This window comes from Nematolebias whitei, chromosome 11, assembly GCF_014905685.2.
Source record: "Nematolebias whitei isolate Nwh7 chromosome 11, NemWhi1, whole genome shotgun sequence".
In the NCBI taxonomy this organism is placed as follows: Eukaryota; Metazoa; Chordata; class Actinopteri; order Cyprinodontiformes; family Rivulidae; genus Nematolebias; species Nematolebias whitei.
The window spans coordinates 37,907,446-37,924,300 of NC_056508.1; the positions used below are offsets into that span (position 1 = coordinate 37,907,446).

Here is a 16,855-nt window from a genome sequence, read left to right on the forward strand (position 1 = left end):
GGACTCAATTTTATTGTACACCTTAGACATTCATTCATAACATCCTCATGACATTCATATATAGGAATTTGAGGTGGGCACATGGCTATGGGTGGTGGGATGACCTTACTCTCACCCCCTGTGCCTGTGCTCACTTACAACGGTTGCATTTAGACACTAGGGTTTGGATAGAGTTGGGGTGGAGGGGAAACTGGCACCATGCCAGCCTTTGCTCCTTCTTCTTTCCTTTTTAATGGCACTATACAACAACACACATCAACAGCACATCTAGGGGTGGGGGTGTATGTGTCGGGGTCTTATTTTTTTTTTTTTTTCTTTCTCCTCTTCCTGCCCACCTAGTTCCCTGACTGCCATTCCGGGGGTGGGGTCCGGGAGAAGGGCAGGCCGTCGGGTGTTGACCAGGACTATGTGGGGGTTCAGGGTCTGGGGGTTGCCATGGGCGGTGCTGGCGCTGTGCTCTCCCTGGGGTTGTTTGGACCCCCTGAGCTTGGCTCTTGGGTGCCATGGTTGGCCCGCTGGCCGGGGTGGCTGCCGGGGCCTGGCGGGCGGTCGGCTGGGGGTGCATGCTTGGTTGTTGGCGGTGTGTGGGGGTGGTCGGTGGCGTGTCCTCTTCATGGTGGGGGGGTGTCCTGTGGCCTGGGCCGGGTCTGGGGTATTGGCTCTTCTCCACTCAAGAATGAATGGGTTTACCTCCTGGGTTTGGGCATGGGCTGCCCCCTGTAGAGGGCGGGTACATGTCTTGGACCTGGGGGGTATAGAGTGTGTATCGGGAATAAGAATGAAATGTATCGTTATTGTATGTCTTTGAGTGAATGAAGGTGAGATTGAGGTTGGGATAGTGTGATTGTGTCTGTGTATGAATGGGTATTTGTTAGGCCGAGACTCGGACTGCCCCCTCTTTGATACAACTGGGGGTGCTTGGCATCGCGCCCCTATCGCGCGGCCCCCTGGTGGGGTGTGCCCTTGCCTGCCGGCGCGCTTGGGGCCCTTGGTATCGGGGGCTGGGCGCTTGGGCGTGTGTCGGCTCGGCCTGGTGTCTGCCTGGTGGGGCTCGGGTCCTCTGGCCCTGTCAGGCCTTGGCCTGGGTGGTGTGAGTCCTCGGTGCCCGGGCCTCGGTGCCTGGACCTGGACCTACATCGGTGCGGTGGGTGCCGACGGAGGCCTATGAGTTTGTCGCTGTTGGCCCCGGGGGGTCACTGTATGTGGTTGCTGGTGGGGATCTTCCGGTTCTCCCCTGTGGTCCCTTCTGGGGGGTGGGTGAGTGGTTCGCCCTGTGTGGGTGGCTCTGGGGGCTCCGCGGTCGGGGTCCCTCCTGGGGTCTTGGGCTCTGGTCCCCCCTTTTTCGTCTGCCTCTGGTCTTGGGGGTCGGATCTCTGCTGCTTCACAGTTACTAATAAATGTTCTATTAGAGAAGCCTTATACACTTATGCATGCTCACAACCACACACAAATAGAAGCAGGGATGCTTATGTAGGCTTTATATGTAGATATATAGATATGTATGTGAGTGTATATTCATGTGTATGTATGTATGTATGTATATAGGCGTAGGTATGGGTATATATATTTATGGAAACTTACTGCAAAGCCATGAATATTTTAAGTTCTTTATACATATGTATTTTGTTGCTGTGTTTTGTCATGTTCTTTGCAGGTGAACAGACAGTGGCCGGGTGTTTTGACGTGTGCTCTATTTGTATATATTTCTTATATTTTGGAGTCTTACTTTGTCTTTTCTTTCTTTCTATCCTATTAAAAAAAAAAAAAAAAAAAAAAAAAAACCTACACTAGAATGTCACTATAATAAATATTTCATAATAATGGTGTGGAGAGGATGGCTGTAAGGGGAGAAGGGAGGCCATCAATAAAAAAAATAAAATAAAAAAAATGGACTGCACTTACTGTATATAGCGCTTTTCTATCTGATCAAGATACTCAAAGCGCTTTACATCACAACCTCATTTACCCATTCATACAGCACTCGACTATATCCATACAAAGAATAATCAGTGCTTTATCACATTCAAACACCGATGGGACACACATCGGTGGCATTTAGGGGTTCAGTGTCTTGCCCAGGGACACTTCGGCATGTGACTGCTGGTGGAATCGAACTCCCAACGCTCGTATTGGAGGACGACTGCTCTAACCACTCAGCCACAGCCGTCCCATATTTAATATATGTAAATAAATGTCTAAAAAAAAGACTTTCAATGTATGTAAATAGTTTATTTTTTAGACATTTATTTTGTACAGTTAATAAAATGTGCCTGTGTGACAATAGAGACAAAGCTTTGATTCAGAAATATATTTATGTTATTACTTTATGGCATGAAAAAAATTGAAAATTATATTGTTTATCGCGATTTATCTTAAAAATATTGAAATATTTATTTTGGTCCATATTGCCCAGCCCTAGTTGATATGCGATTCATTTAAAACATGTTTTTCTTAAAACATTTTCTCTTTTTAGACACTTGTAGACTGCAGCCAAAATTCAAACCTCCTTGCAGTGAGGTGGCCGCACCGACGAACCACAATTAAAACAACTTCATCTGAGTCTGCATTGCTTTCTGTTGAAAAATAAGATTTTGTTTAAATCAGTCATTATTCCTCACAAGTCTCACACAGCTAATACGCTCTTCATGTGTAATCTGTTTAATCAGCCAATCTGCTGGAATAAATTTCTCAGTGTAACATGCATATCCGCTGTATCACACCCAAAACGAATCTGCTCTGCCTACCACATCTCTTGGTTTTGTTCTCTGCTGTTCTCTCACAGTAAAATACAAATAGTTCTGACACAACTGAGTACAAATCTACCTTTGTTCTCCCCTTTCCTCATGTGACATTTTTACAAACTAATTCAGTCTGGCTCTAAGATTTTATCTCTGCACGTATCCTTTTCCTCTTTGCATTGTTCAGCTCTGTGAAGCATATCCCCCACATTACAGCGACTCCTGATCTTTACCGTAGAAAATAATCACATAATCTGCTGTTTCGTCTTCTGTTATCTCCACCTTTCATATTCTGTCTACCAGGAACTTGTCTAAACCACCAAGAGCTCTCAGCGTTCATAAATTATGTGCTGTTGTTTAAGTCAGATTAAAAGGAATTAATGAAGCTGTAAAACTTTTTTTTTTAATTCACCCTTACAGGGTAAATTATCTGAAATTTATTTCAGGTTGTAGTCGTAGCCTTTCATTTTAAGACTACTTTATTTTAAATTGGTCATGGGAAAACATTTCTCTTGATCCTGATTGATAATAAAAGGTGACTTTTTGCAGTCGCAACAGCTGAATATAAATTATTTACAGACTACTTGGTATAACATTTATATTCTTTCAGTATAGTTTGCACATTGCAACATCAGCCAACAATGTATGATGAGATATTTTGTTAAGTTTGTTGCTACAAGCTTGTAATTTCTGCAACACACAGCAGCAATACAAGATATCAGATTTATTAACCATACCTGCAAACATACATCTATTAGATTAAGGCAAATATAACATTTTGTAATTCTTTGCTCTTCTGTCATTTGGTTTCTTTAAAAGCCTCTTAAAAAGTAATCATGTTAGAATATTCAGATATATTCAGAGTTTTATTTTAAAGATTGACAAAGATTTAATTTTTGTTCATCGCATATTTTTAATTATTTTCATCTCCTCACTGAAGCAACAAATACTTTGATTTTTCTTAATTATTTTATTTATTATCCCCACCACCCATCATGAAAGGCGGTCAGGATTTTATGCCAACAGACTGCACAGAATATTTCTTTAAAAGTTTGGCATTAATTGTTGGAGTCAACCTTGTGTTTTTGTTAGCAAAATATTTCTAAAACCACTGACAGCTCATTGGTTTTAAAATAAAATCAGATGATCTTTGGTCTTTCTAACACACAAAAAATGGCTGTAATTCAGGCAGTTTTGAAGATTTAAATTAAAATTTTGTGTGGTAGTAGATGATAGTGATCCCCATTACATGTTCTAAGCACTAGCTAAACACATCCATCCATCCATCCATTTTCTTTACCCGTTTATTCCATTTTGGGTCACGGGGGTCGCTGGTGCCCATGTCCAGCAATCACTGTGCGAGGGGCGGGGTACACCCTGGACGGGTCTCCAGTCCATCACAGGGCCACATAGAGACAAACGAGACAAACAACCATTCACTCTCTCACTCTCACCTAGGGGCAATTTAGAGTTACCAATCAGCCTAACATGCATGTTTTTGGTCTGTGGGAGGAAACCGGAGTACCCGGAGAAAACCCACGCATGTACGGAGAGAACATGCAAACTCCACCAAGAAAGGCCCCCGGACCGGGGTTTGAACCAGAGACCTGCTCGCTGAGAGGCAGCAGCTCTACCAGTTGCGCCACCGTGCTGCCCTAGCAAAACACACAAGTTGTTTAAAACATCAACATCCAAGGAAGGCGAGAGTCAAATCTTGTTAAGTAATGCAACTTTTCACATCCTGGCTCATAATTCAAATTATTTTGCAAATATTTTGTCTATAATGTAAAAAAAAAATGTGGAGAAAAAGGAGATTTTCCAAACAGACCAAGGTGTAGTTCATCAGATTTATTTACACAGCTTTGGAGAGCAGTGCGGCGTTCACAGATCACGCAAATACAAGATTACCGTATTTTTCGGACTATAAGGCGCAATATCAACGAACAGGTCTGTTTTCATACATAAGGCGCATTAAGCGATACTAAAACATTTTGACAGATTTTTGAGTGTCGTGTACCACATAAAATCGGTTCGAGGTCAGTAAGCACAACCAGAAGGCACACCAGATTATAAGACTCACTGTTGAATTTTGAGTCAGAAAAATATGGTACGCTTTTATCAGTGCTTTCATCCGTGTGAAACCCTGACCTGCTTTAACTTCCTAAACCAGACAAGTTAGTTTTATAGAATAATCTCCAGCCCTTAGCCCCTCCCCTCCATGTCCGAGCCGTCATTGAAAGGTCCTCTGCAGACAAGAAGGAGTGGATCTGATTCAAGGACTCTGCTTGAAGACATGTCACCATATCATATAGCAACTCTATCATATCAATATTATATCAATCAGCCCTTGAGGATATCAAAAACAACCAGTTCCTTCTGTTCCTCACTGACTGGTCCCAGTAAGAGTGATTACATGGGGCCGTTAATATCACACATCACAAACATGAGCAGGAGAACATTGCAGAATGTTCCCGCAGGAGAGTTATTGATCATGATGAGTGCAAATACACATTACACTGACATAACGTGCATAGTTTATTACTGTGGAGTGTAAGGAATTTCCTTTTCATTGTAAATTTACAAAGTATGATTATGAAATCATTATTTAAAGTTTTTATTTTCTTTTTTTTGTAGCCAACCATTATCGCACATCATATTCTTTAAACTTGATTCTAAATCTAGTTTTTAATTAAAAAAAAAATGCTGCTTAATAATCTTAAAGCTAAAACGTAGAATTTTAAACAAAAAGGGAAGTGAATATTAAACTTAAACAGCAGCCTTAAACGACACATTTTAGTTTAACATGCATTCAGATTGCTCTTTAGGCAGCAGAACTCCTCTGTGGCTTCGATTTACTAAGATAAAATACCACAGCAGCTGTTTTATTTCCCCTTTAAATAAATTATTTTAGCTCGCAAATGTTGGGTCGCAAATGAAATGTACAAAAGATTAAGATGTGCAGATTTTATCACTGCCAGAAAAACTGCAACATACTGAATGTTTCAGCAATTCTGTTTGTTCACATTTTTTTCCAACCGTTTTCCTATTTTGTGTCTGATTTTCCTGAAATACTTCGATACACTAACAGACTGTAAGTACAAATTTCTAATTTTAAGCTGCCATTGTGTTCAAATCTTTATTTTAATTAAAGTCACCCATTCAAAAAGCACAAAAAGGTGCTGACAAAAACTTCAACACAACATCAACACTTCAACTGACTCTTAATTAATTACCTTTGGGGATTTAACACTGATTCCCACTGATGTCAAATTTCACAGTCACTCTTAAATCAAGATGTCAGCAGGAAGCAGCAAAAACGTAGAATTATTGTTTTAAATAAATTTAAGTATATCTAAATATCAGCATTAACCCTTTTCAGGGTCAAAACTTACATAAACCACATTTAAATGGTTTTATTATAGCTTGTTCTGGTGAAAAAGATGAAACTGTGCAAACATTTTAAAAAAGAGACATGTTTTACAAAGGTATGTTAATCTTCTCCCTTCAATACTCTGTGTTTAAGGCATACTTTGTCTTGTTCTCCTCCTGAAAATACCAGCACGGTTGTTCACAGATCAAACCTGACTTGTGGGCTGTGTTTTTAAGTCAAAACCTGTTTCATCCTCAGCAGAAAAACAGTTTCCTGTCTCAGTGAAAACCCAAGCAGGATTAGTTCCTGTCTGTGAGAGCGATCCATTGAGTTTCAGGGAAAACCAATTCAAAGCAACAAAATGCATGTGAGAGGTGGACAAAGGCAAGCTGGACTGGGAAAGAAATGGAGGAAAAAGCCAACTTGGTTATGAGATGTCTGGAGATTTGTCTGTGTTGCAGAATCAATTGATCCCTGAGTATTCCTCGTCATCCTTCTTTCCCCCTCCACGTGCCCCGGGGCGTTGACGAGACACTACAACTCTCGACGCCTACGCAGGAAGAGCACAACAGCAGCCCAAAACCCATCTGATTTATCCTTTTCTTTCTCACCTCTCATCCTCCATCCTTTATTTTCCCCTTGCAGCTTCACTTCTGCATTATTCTCACTCAGCTCATCAATCTCCCTCCAAACCAGATCGGATACCGTCTCTTACTCATCTCTCCTCCTTCCTGTTTTCTCCCTCAACTTTATCCAACCCTGCCCTTCAGTCATCCGCTTAATTTTTACCCTTACTCCACTCACACTTTTCTTTTGTGCCTTCTGTTTGGAAGCATCTTGTCTTTTTTAATATCCTCTGTTCTAAACTTTACAGCACAGATACCACAAAAAAAAAAAAAAAAAAAAATTCTTGCTCAAAATTGCAGTCAGACCATAAGTATGCAAACTGGAACACACCCAGAAGCACAATATGTGATGACTCACAGGTTGTTTCAATAGATGATGTAACACATCATGTCATGTAGTGCTTTTAATTTAAAGAAATCTAGCTGCCAGCATGCTCATTTCGTGTTTTATTGCAACTTGCTGGTTTGCAGAAGTGCTGCCGCACATTTTAAAGGTTATAGTAAACAATGAGAAATATGACACCTGCGAGCTAGTTCAGTCAGGATAACCAGGTTGTGCAGTCCAATAAATAAACAACAAAACTTCTGCCTTCCTTTGACTGCTGCCACCACAGTTTACTGCACACTTGCTTCTTTTAAGCCCCACCTATGGGCTCTGAGCTGTTGAACACTTTCAAGCTCCTTCACCAGGTGAATAAATCACTGATGGTGTCTGAGTTAATGTCTGAATTCATGTTTTATGACCGGGCCGATCACAGTTGCATGTTATGTGTATTGGTTCCCAGAGTTGGGGTCAGAGTCCCACTATGGGTCATAAAACACCAAGTAGAGTCTTATGATGATCTTCAGTATCTTTAAAAAAAAATTCAAATTAGAAATTATTTGTATATTTTAGACATTTTAGAGTGATACAAAACAGGATTGATAATGGAAGAAAAACTGGAAAATGTTTTGCTGTTTGCTTCTGTTTAATTGGCTTGGAGACGTTAATTGCTTCAGCCAGAAATGATGAAGGTCATGTCTTTTCCATTGTGTTTTTTTGTTTGTTTGTTTGTTTGTTTTTTGGATTGATAGCTTAAAAGATTGTGAACAATTGTGTTCATGCATCAGAGTTTAACGTCAGTCTAAAGCTGGAGATTTTACAGATTTTTTCCAAAGTTGATTTTGCTTTTTTTTTTTTTTTTAAATGAAATGTATTTTTCAAGCTGCTTAAAGAATTTCAAATTTACTTTTCACATATAGTTTAAATACTTACAAAAGCTCTTTCTGCAAAACACACTTTTTCTTTATTATTCTACATTGTTAACTATAAATATTGTTTTTCCCAATCAGTAATTACCCAGCAAAACTGCTTTTTTATTTATAGCGCAGCATTATAAATTATAATTTATTTGACTATACTTTAAGCCAATGAGAAATCCTAATTTTCCAGATTCCAAGATCTAATTATGGTTGAAACAACATGTTTGTACAAATCAGTGCCCAGTTATAACAGAAAGATTCAATGTGCGACAACAGTAGCAGATCCTTTTTATTCTCTGAATGCTTCAGTATCTGACTGACTGAATATTAACAAACAGACAAGTGTAATTAAAAAATCCTGAACTTGGTTTCTACAATTTTTTAAACAAATGATCTGGCAGGTTTTATTATTATTATTATTATTATTATTATTATTATGGTTGTAGCTTGTTACTCATGAATTTTTTTGAATTGTAAAAATTAAAATTCTGCTGTTGGAGGACATATCCTAGAGTCATCTAACTTTTGTGGAATAATGAGCAAAAATAAATAAATAAATAAATAAAAAGGTAACACTTTACAATAAAAGGTACACAAAATTTGATTAACTACTAGGGAATGCCTCAGGAATGAATCAAGAGTTAATGCACTGGAAAAAAGGCCACTCCAAAAATAAGTAAAAAAAAATTAAAATAAGATTTTTATGTCTGAAATAAGCAAAAAAATCTGCCAATGGAACAAGTGAAAATTCTCTCGACAAGATTTCTAAAAATAAGACATTTTGTTCAAGTCAAACAAGATAAGCGGAATCTTGAAACTAGCTATAAAAATATAATTTTGAGCAATATTTAACTACAATTGAGCTATTCGTGTCTTATAATAAGATTCTGATGCTCAAAAGTAGTACAATGGAGAAAAGTCTATTCCGAAAACAAGTTTAAAACAACTTAAAATTTGAATTTTGTTTTTGATTGAAATAAGCAAAAAGATCTGCCAACAAGTGAAAATTTTCTAGAAACGATTTCTAAAAATAAGACATTTTATCATTTTACAAGATAAACAATCTTAAACCTAGCTGCAAAAATCTCATTCTTAGCAATATCTTACTACAATTGTGGGCTTTGTCTTAAAGTAAGCGTGTGATGCTTCAAATTAATTTACATCCCTAAAACTTTTCTACAGATGTTTCAAAGCCTACCTAAAATAAGATTAGAAATTGTATTTTAAGAAAACTTATATAAGAAATCCTGACAACGCAACATTATTTTCTCCAACCCGTCATCAAATTTAACCAACAAACATAATAACATACATGTCTTGTCAAAACATTCAAACATTTTCTATAATGTCAAAAAATGAAATCCTTTAACTTCAACACATTTATTTTTGGTTTCAGCAGCAATGCAACATCCCAATTAGTTAACACTTGATTATATTTTTAAAAAATAATATAAAACACCCTCAACAAAATAAAAACAAATTTTGCTATGAAAAATGAAGAGTATACTGTTGGGCACCATGAAAAATGAGGGAGCCACTACAACTTCAATGTTTAAACATAAAATGTTTCAATGCAACAACTGACACTGCTACTCCCAATAACAATTGTAGTTAACTTTTGAATATATATTTGTAAACATAAAACATCCTCAACAAAATAAATAAATAAATAAATAAGTAAAAAAAAAAAAAAACTACTACGAAAAATGAGGAGCTCAGTACTGTAGTGGAGAAAAATGAGGGAGCCACTCACAGTTACAACTTAAAATGTATAAACATAAAATGTTCAAATTTAAACTTTCAAAATGTTCAAAGAATTGCATTGTTGCAACATAAAATGAAGTAGAGTCATGTTGTCCAAATTTTTCATGCACTCATAATGCTATTTCAGCAACATTTAATGGGTAAACAACCAAAATTCTGAACATGAACTGTTACGCCAGTCAAATAACTAGCTTACTGCATGGCCACTACTGGTCAATAAAAGTTTTCCATTCGGCCATGCTCTTTTTGTAGGATGATGTTAGATCTCTCTCATGGATTTGGTCCAAAAGGACCTCTGTCTGTATGACTGACAGCAGAGTGGCCACACACTTTGGGTAAGTAAGATGCAGGGCATAATAGTATGCCATGAGGTATAAAGCCCCCTCATCAACCTTGTCTTTCGGAAATGTTGTGATGGGCACGTCTCCTACCGCGAGCAGGCAGTTGGATGAACACACAATCAGAATTGGACAGGAGAGAGGGCGCTTCTTCAAATAGGCATCAGGGTCTTCATTTTCCTTAAAAAAAAAAAAAAAAAAAGAAACAGACCTTCTGTCAGTAAGACATACAGGATCACTTGGTTATTTAAGAACCTGAAGCAGAGAGTTGATACAAACCCAGTAAAATTTTGAAAGAGGTTGAAGGTACAACTCAAGTAGCTGTTTTTTAAGGGATCCATGATTATAACAGAGTTTATTTGATAAACATATATTTTAACTGTGAAAGCAAGACTAAAAATACTGTAGAATGTTCAGTTTTTATAAGTTTTAAACTAAAAGTTTAAAAATATATTACACAGATGGGGCCATTTTATTTACACACAAAGCATCCTGGGTAAATGATGACGTGGATAGGTCCTTGGTGTGAGCGAGCTATATCCACTCTGAAGGTTAATCTTTGACAATATCAGATGATCGACTCTTTTAAATGAAACCAGAGAGCGTTGACAGTGAGGAGAAGGTAGAAATGACTCAGCCTGTAACTGAAAATACAGATGGAGGACAACAGAGCTGCTTCATGGAAGAAGAACCTCAGCTTGTTAGCTTATGTATTAGCTCAGCGCTACACATTCTCCTCTCGTCACTGAGGTCCTCCATCCACATGACAGACAGGGGAAAGCAAAAATGACTCAGCCTGAAAATATGGATGGAGGACCTCAGTTTAGCTTGTGTCGCGCTAGCGCTGAGCTAACCCATTTAAGGCAATATAGTGTCTGCGCTAGCACGAATGCTAACAGGCTGAGGTTCTTCTTCCATGAAGCAGCTCTGTTGGCCTCCATCTGTATTTTCAGTAAAAGGCTGGGTCATTTCTACCTTATCCTCACTGTCAACGCTCTCTGGTTTCATTTAAAAGAGTCGATCGTTACATATTGTCAAAGATTCAGGGTGAATAAAGCTCGCTCACACCGAGGACCTATCCACGTCATCATTTACCCAGAATGCTTTGTGTGTAAATAAAATGGCTCCATCCGTATTAAAATACATTTTTTTTTAAATATAAAAACTAAACAGCGTACTGTATTTTTACAGTATGTATTTTACAGTTAAAATATATGTTTATCAAATAAAGTCTAATGTTACTCATCGATCCCTGTAACTATGCAAAATACATTTACTGCAGTCTACTTTCCCAAAAGAAAAATGAGTGTTACGCTAGCCTTGGTTGGTTTTTATTGAGGGGATAACACATGCTGCATAACACATTTAAACAGACACAAATAAGCACTAACATTTACCTAGTGAAAACTATATTTATAAAAACAACTGTTTTGGGTGTCTCTGAAGAGATAAAAAGGAAAAATTTAGGAAATCAGAGGCTCCTTATAGATTTTCTAATACTTAACTCAACATTATCCAGGAACATTTCACACAGCTCACCTCAAGGACATGCACCAGAGCCTCACTTGCCTCGCGTACTCGTTTTGGAGGAGCAGACGCCGACGGAAACAGCGATGGCAGGACATGAAGGATCTCTAGAGCCTGTTCAGCTGTACAGGAAAAGATTGGGTACAATTGGGTAAAAAAAACAGCTTTACAATGCACACACGTTCAAATCTGATCAATTTATACGAAAACATTTAAGAAATGACTGCTTTCTATACTCATTTTAACCTTGTAAGACCTGTTTACACCCTTAGTCATCATAAAGCAAAAATAACATAAATAAAAAAATAGCTAAAAGTCCAAAACTCATGGACACAAACCCTGATCACAGATAATACCAAAATGTAATTGCTTACCTTTGTCCACTCCCATTGGTAGTTTCAGCATTTTTTTCCATACACCAAAAAACTGCACCTTCTGGCAGAAGTCTTTCCATCGTCCCTTTAGTTCAGCTATGTAGCATGGGTTATCTTTGTTCAGAATGCGTTGAAGCTCATCCATGACCTATTCAATGTTCAATACACCAATTCAGATATTAGAATATTTATCTAGGAGAAGGAAATTGTCTAAACATTGCAAGTTATATCAAGCATTTAAGAATGCAAAGTATTCTTACATGTCCAATGTCCTTGAAACAAGGATATGCTTCTATGATTTTGTTGTGTCTGTCCTCCTCACGAAAACTATGTGAATCAATGAATGCTCTTCTGGCTTGAAATTCCAAATCCAGGAGATGAGACACATCCTGGTGGTTTGGATTCTTTTTTTTATACAACGATTGTAGGGTCCTGTAGTGCTTGGCCGAGATTGCTGGACTGTAGTTGTATGAGCTTTCAACATCTGTTGGCCTGTTAGCTGTAACACATAATGTGGCTCAATTTAACAACAGATTTTTGTCAATTAACGTAATATGACAACCTTTTTTTTTATTAATACAATCCATTTTGTGTAGTTAAATATTCAATAAATTATATTAAAGTCAAATTATTCAAATAAGAACAACCCAAAATTGTAATTACTATTACAACACTAAAATACAGTAATGAGAATCTCGTCGTGCTATCATCGTTGCATTGAGGAACACAAGTACCACACCCCCAAAATAAAGTAGGACAAACTCACTCTTAGAACTGGACAGGAGAGGGAGAGCTTCTGGGGGCTTTGGGGTCGTTTTTCCTGAAACACATAAAGACATATTTCTGTTGGCATGATGAATCATAATGTTAATATTCAGATTGCGGAAGATAAACAAAACAAAATAAAAACAAGACAAAATAAATACAAAACTAAATTCAACAAACTCCTTGTCAGTAGTGCCTGAGTCGGTGCTGGTAGTCTCATCTGTAGACTGGTCCAGAATGATTGTTGAGTCGCTCGACATGGCTTCATCTGTATCATAGGGCTCATCAAGACGGCGTCTCTTTGAAGAGCTGCAAAGATTAGCCAATTAATCACTTCCAACAAATGCTGGCCAACATATGTTAAAGTCTACTAAAGCTAATGACATATTTATTATTGAGGAAATTAATTGTTGCAGCTTTACCTCTTTGATTGTCTCCCACTCTGAGATTTCTTTAGAGGGGACCTCACATTCTGCAATCTTTTGTTTAGTTGCGCAAACACAGTGACCTTAAGAACACATACATTTCATTTTTTAGATCCTCAATAAAAATGTGCAAAATAAAAAAAACTTTGGTCATTAACTGGATGCATTTCACTTACCCATGAATTCTTCAGACCTTGGTCCTGTAGCATGGGGTAATACAGCACTATCCTTTTAGCCACTGCTGTGATTTCAGGTTTTGATGGGTATCTGTGTGATTCTGCATCTCCTTTTGCCCTCAAGATTGCAATCATACTGGTCATCGTGTTTCGGATGAGACGACATCTGAGTTCCTTTGACATTTCACAGTTGCGCTCTTCCCCTTTCTTCGACAATTCAAAGTACTGTTGTCTTACGTGCTCAAGCTCAGTGTCAGTGTGGAGTACATATTCTGGAAAGGTTAATTTCACAACCTTTTCAGGAGTTTCAAACTTGGGAAGACTGGACTTCATTGGAGTGGATGTCTGTTGCATAGGTGACCCATTATTGGAGGAACAGCTCACTAAAGTTGAATCTTCTTTACCAGAATCCTGTACAGAAACAAACAAACAAAAACAATGCAAAACAAAACATTGTGTTCTGATACTGTTACACTACATTGTCAGAAGTATTAGTCTGTGTACATTAACTTTACTGACAATCATGTTGTTAATACATAGGGTCCACTACTTTGAAAGTTGAAGTCAGGACTGTGTGCAGGTCAGTCAGGTTTGTCTCACCAAATTTTAGATACCTGCACCCAAGGAAGTGATTGTAACACATCCAAATTTACTGATATGGTGGTGTGACCCATTTGGAACTATTTTGTATCCCCAGAGTCAGAACCAAACATTAACAAGCATCATTAAGTTCTTGCGCTCCACTAATCTGGAACAAACTCCAAAAGAACTTTAAATGCCGAAATGATGATTTTTTTTTATTCAGACAAAAAAAAAAAGTTTCTTAGATTTGTCTTTCACTGTTCTATTTAAACGGAAAACAAAAACATCATTACCTGTAGTTATAGTCCAATGTTTCTTTACCTTCTGTTATTACACCACTGCAATTGACTTTTTTCCAATATTTTTTTTTCTTATGATTTGTTCATGTAAAGCACTGTAACTGACTTGTTACTGATATACAAAAACATTTGCAGTGCATAGTTTTGGCAATATACTACATCAACCCAAAGTGCCACAGCCAACTGAAATAGGTTGTTTTTTAAGTCTATGTCACAGAGAAACTGACCTCCTCTGATGCACCATGACAAGCAATCCAGATCGCTTTTCTTCTTAAAAAGTTCTCTGGTCCTGGGAAAAGGTCCCGCAAGTCTTCACGAGACAGGTTGCCCATCATTGCCTCACTGATGTTTGCAGCTGAGAATGTGTTTGAAAACAAAGATGAAACTTGACACATCCAGATTAAGAAGAAAAGACTAAACATAAACTTGGTTTTTCAGTTGTTAAGCTACATAGTTTGAGAAGAAGCTGTAGCAAAGGGCCTTTAGATGGAGGTCTGAGACTGTTTAAAGTAAATTTGTTAACAAACCAGATACAATAAAGAAACCTTAATACCATTAAACTATGCATTCAGCACACATTGCACACAGTACTAGCTTTTTCTTAATTGTACTAGCCACAACAAAGCATTTTTTAACATTAATATTGTTTTAAACCAGTAAAATTGTTTAGTTTATAAATTTTGAAAATTTAGAAGTTTCTTTGATATCTGAAATTTCATAGTTCAATCTAATTTAAATTAACATCTGCAGCTAACTGAACACATTTTTGTTGCTGTCTCAAAGTAGCTGTACGAATGGATGGGAGACATGCATTTAGAGACAAACCAGCAATAACAATTACATGTATTATTGATTTTAAAATTGTATTGTTATTAAGTTTTAATACAAATATAAAGTGGTATTGTTGGTATTAACTGAGATATGTATTAATGTTCACAGCAACAGCAACTCATAAAAGAGTAGTGTTCTCTCCATTGTATTATTGCAATATTTTTAATAATTTATAGCCAAATGTAGCGGAATTCAGTTTTTCTCTTTTGGCGCCGGTGGAGAATGTGCAGTGCAGGCCAATGTCCAGTTAGCATTAGCAACATAGCACTCCCCTACAGCAGCATTAAAATCTCTACCGCTTGCTCTCACACACACACACGCCACTAGAGACGTAAAAACTTTTATGTAATATTGGTATGATCATTACAACAACTTTTTCCCATGTCTCAGTCTACATTATAAACAACTTTGTATAAATACGTTACCTCTTAACGTCGACACAACCGCATCATCTAGCTCATCCATGCTGTTAGCTAATTCCTAGCTAGCTTGCTCGCCCAGCTTCTTCTTTTATTTCGCGTCAGCTGCAACGTTGAGCAATAAAAACACGATTAAACATCGATAGGAATGTGTAATGCGCATTACAAAGACATGAACTCTTTACAAATAATTTTATCGTACTTGAGATTTACGGTAATTTTGCTGGTGGGCGGGTGTCACCATAGTAACGGCTTTTTTGCGACAATCAACACAGTAGTACGACAGCACCTTTTCTGATCCTTTGACCAACGAAAATCTCTGATCCAACATGATTTGGCGCTGTTTTATTTGCTACGTATTTGTGGCGTTGTCTTTGAGACAACTTTTGAGTCACATTAACGTCATGCATAGTCGGAGTCCTGACTTTCGTGTGGTGTGTGGGATTGATGGCTGTCCAAGTGAGTACAGAGTGTATAACTCCTTTTACTATCACGTAAAGCGGACGCACACACACCATCTTCTCAACATTGAGGCAGACGAGGACGAATCAACTTTTGATGGAGTAAATGAAAGAACAGCCAAGAACGAACAAACAAGCACAACTCTACCCGGGGCTGCAGCGCATTCTGCAGTAACGTCAGCTAACAATGGCTCCAGCATCGTCATCGGAACAGTAAGTAATTTATTGAGATCAGCTGGCTGCTCATAGCACATCAAGTACAGTTTGCTTCTTTCAGTGACAACAAACCAATGAGTTATGTTATGCCTTAATTACATTACTCATGGCAAATAATGTGAAGGTAGTTATCTGAACACAGGATGCATTAAGAGACTTTGTAATTACTTACCTTAGATGAAATGTGGATGAGAGCAGAAGAGGTAGAAACACTCACTGCAGTCCAGTCAAGAGTAGTTTTCTGATCATCCAAATTTATGACTAAATCCCGCTAGTTATTGTTTATAACAGGCTGGAAACGGAAGAAGTTGATCTTCGTGTTGCATATGAAGCGTTCAGGGACGGTTTGTTAAAATATGATCAGGCTGAGGTAAATAAGAAATCATGATGCGTTCAAATTACACATCAAGAAAAATTAATAAATTAAAAATAATATTAAGCATTGTGTATTTACACCTTATGAAGACAATATTGCCATGTATTTAAAAGTACTGCAGTTTCATTTTTTTCAAATTAAATGTTACAAGATGCAGCAATTAAAAAAGTTAATTTGTATTTTTTATATAAAACTAGCAACTAACGTTTGTAATTTTCAGTAAGTGGCTCAACACTGGTAGTAACTGGTGGTATATCTGATCATCTTTATAAAATATTCACTTTTACACAACACACACAATTTTATATTATTCTCTTTAAAGGTCC

The 16,855-nt window shown here is 37.6% G+C and overlaps 3 protein-coding genes across 3 annotated transcripts in view; all 3 read right to left on the reverse strand.

The window, feature by feature from the left end:
- The window catches only part of LOC119417312 (cadherin EGF LAG seven-pass G-type receptor 3), an 84,574-nt gene that overhangs the window by 63,849 nt on the left and 3,870 nt on the right, over window positions 1–16,855 (reverse strand). The gene's annotated exons all lie outside the window — the stretch shown is intronic.
- On the reverse strand, window positions 12,046–13,778 carry LOC119417706. Its single transcript, XM_037684974.1, has 6 exons — window positions 13,346–13,778; window positions 13,167–13,252; window positions 12,925–13,053; window positions 12,746–12,799; window positions 12,240–12,478; window positions 12,046–12,127 (listed from the first exon to the last, which is right to left on the reverse strand). Exons 1-4 carry the CDS (start codon window positions 13,697–13,699, stop codon window positions 12,748–12,750), a joined length of 621 nt encoding a protein of 206 aa, XP_037540902.1. The 5' UTR covers window positions 13,700–13,778; the 3' UTR covers window positions 12,046–12,127; window positions 12,240–12,478; window positions 12,746–12,747.
- The window catches only part of LOC119417313 (cadherin EGF LAG seven-pass G-type receptor 3), a 40,429-nt gene continuing 38,006 nt past the window's right edge, over window positions 14,433–16,855 (reverse strand). Inside the window, exon 4 of the mRNA XM_037684520.1 lies at window positions 14,433–14,581. Coding sequence (XP_037540448.1) covers window positions 14,433–14,581 — 149 coding nt within the window. The remainder of the gene's footprint in view (window positions 14,582–16,855) is intronic.

Excerpts from the sequence above, each read along its gene's own strand:
- LOC119417706 (XM_037684974.1), bottom strand. The coding sequence starts at position 13,699 with ATGCAACAGACATCCACTCCAATGAAGTCCAGTCTTCCCAAGTTTGAA. Across the intron at positions 13,253-13,345 it reads AAGGTCTGAAGAATTCATGG|GTCACTGTGTTTGCGCAACT; the intron begins GTAAGTGAAATG and ends TGTGTTCTTAAG. Across the intron at positions 13,054-13,166 it reads AGTGGGAGACAATCAAAGAG|CTCTTCAAAGAGACGCCGTC; the intron begins GTAAAGCTGCAA and ends TAATCTTTGCAG.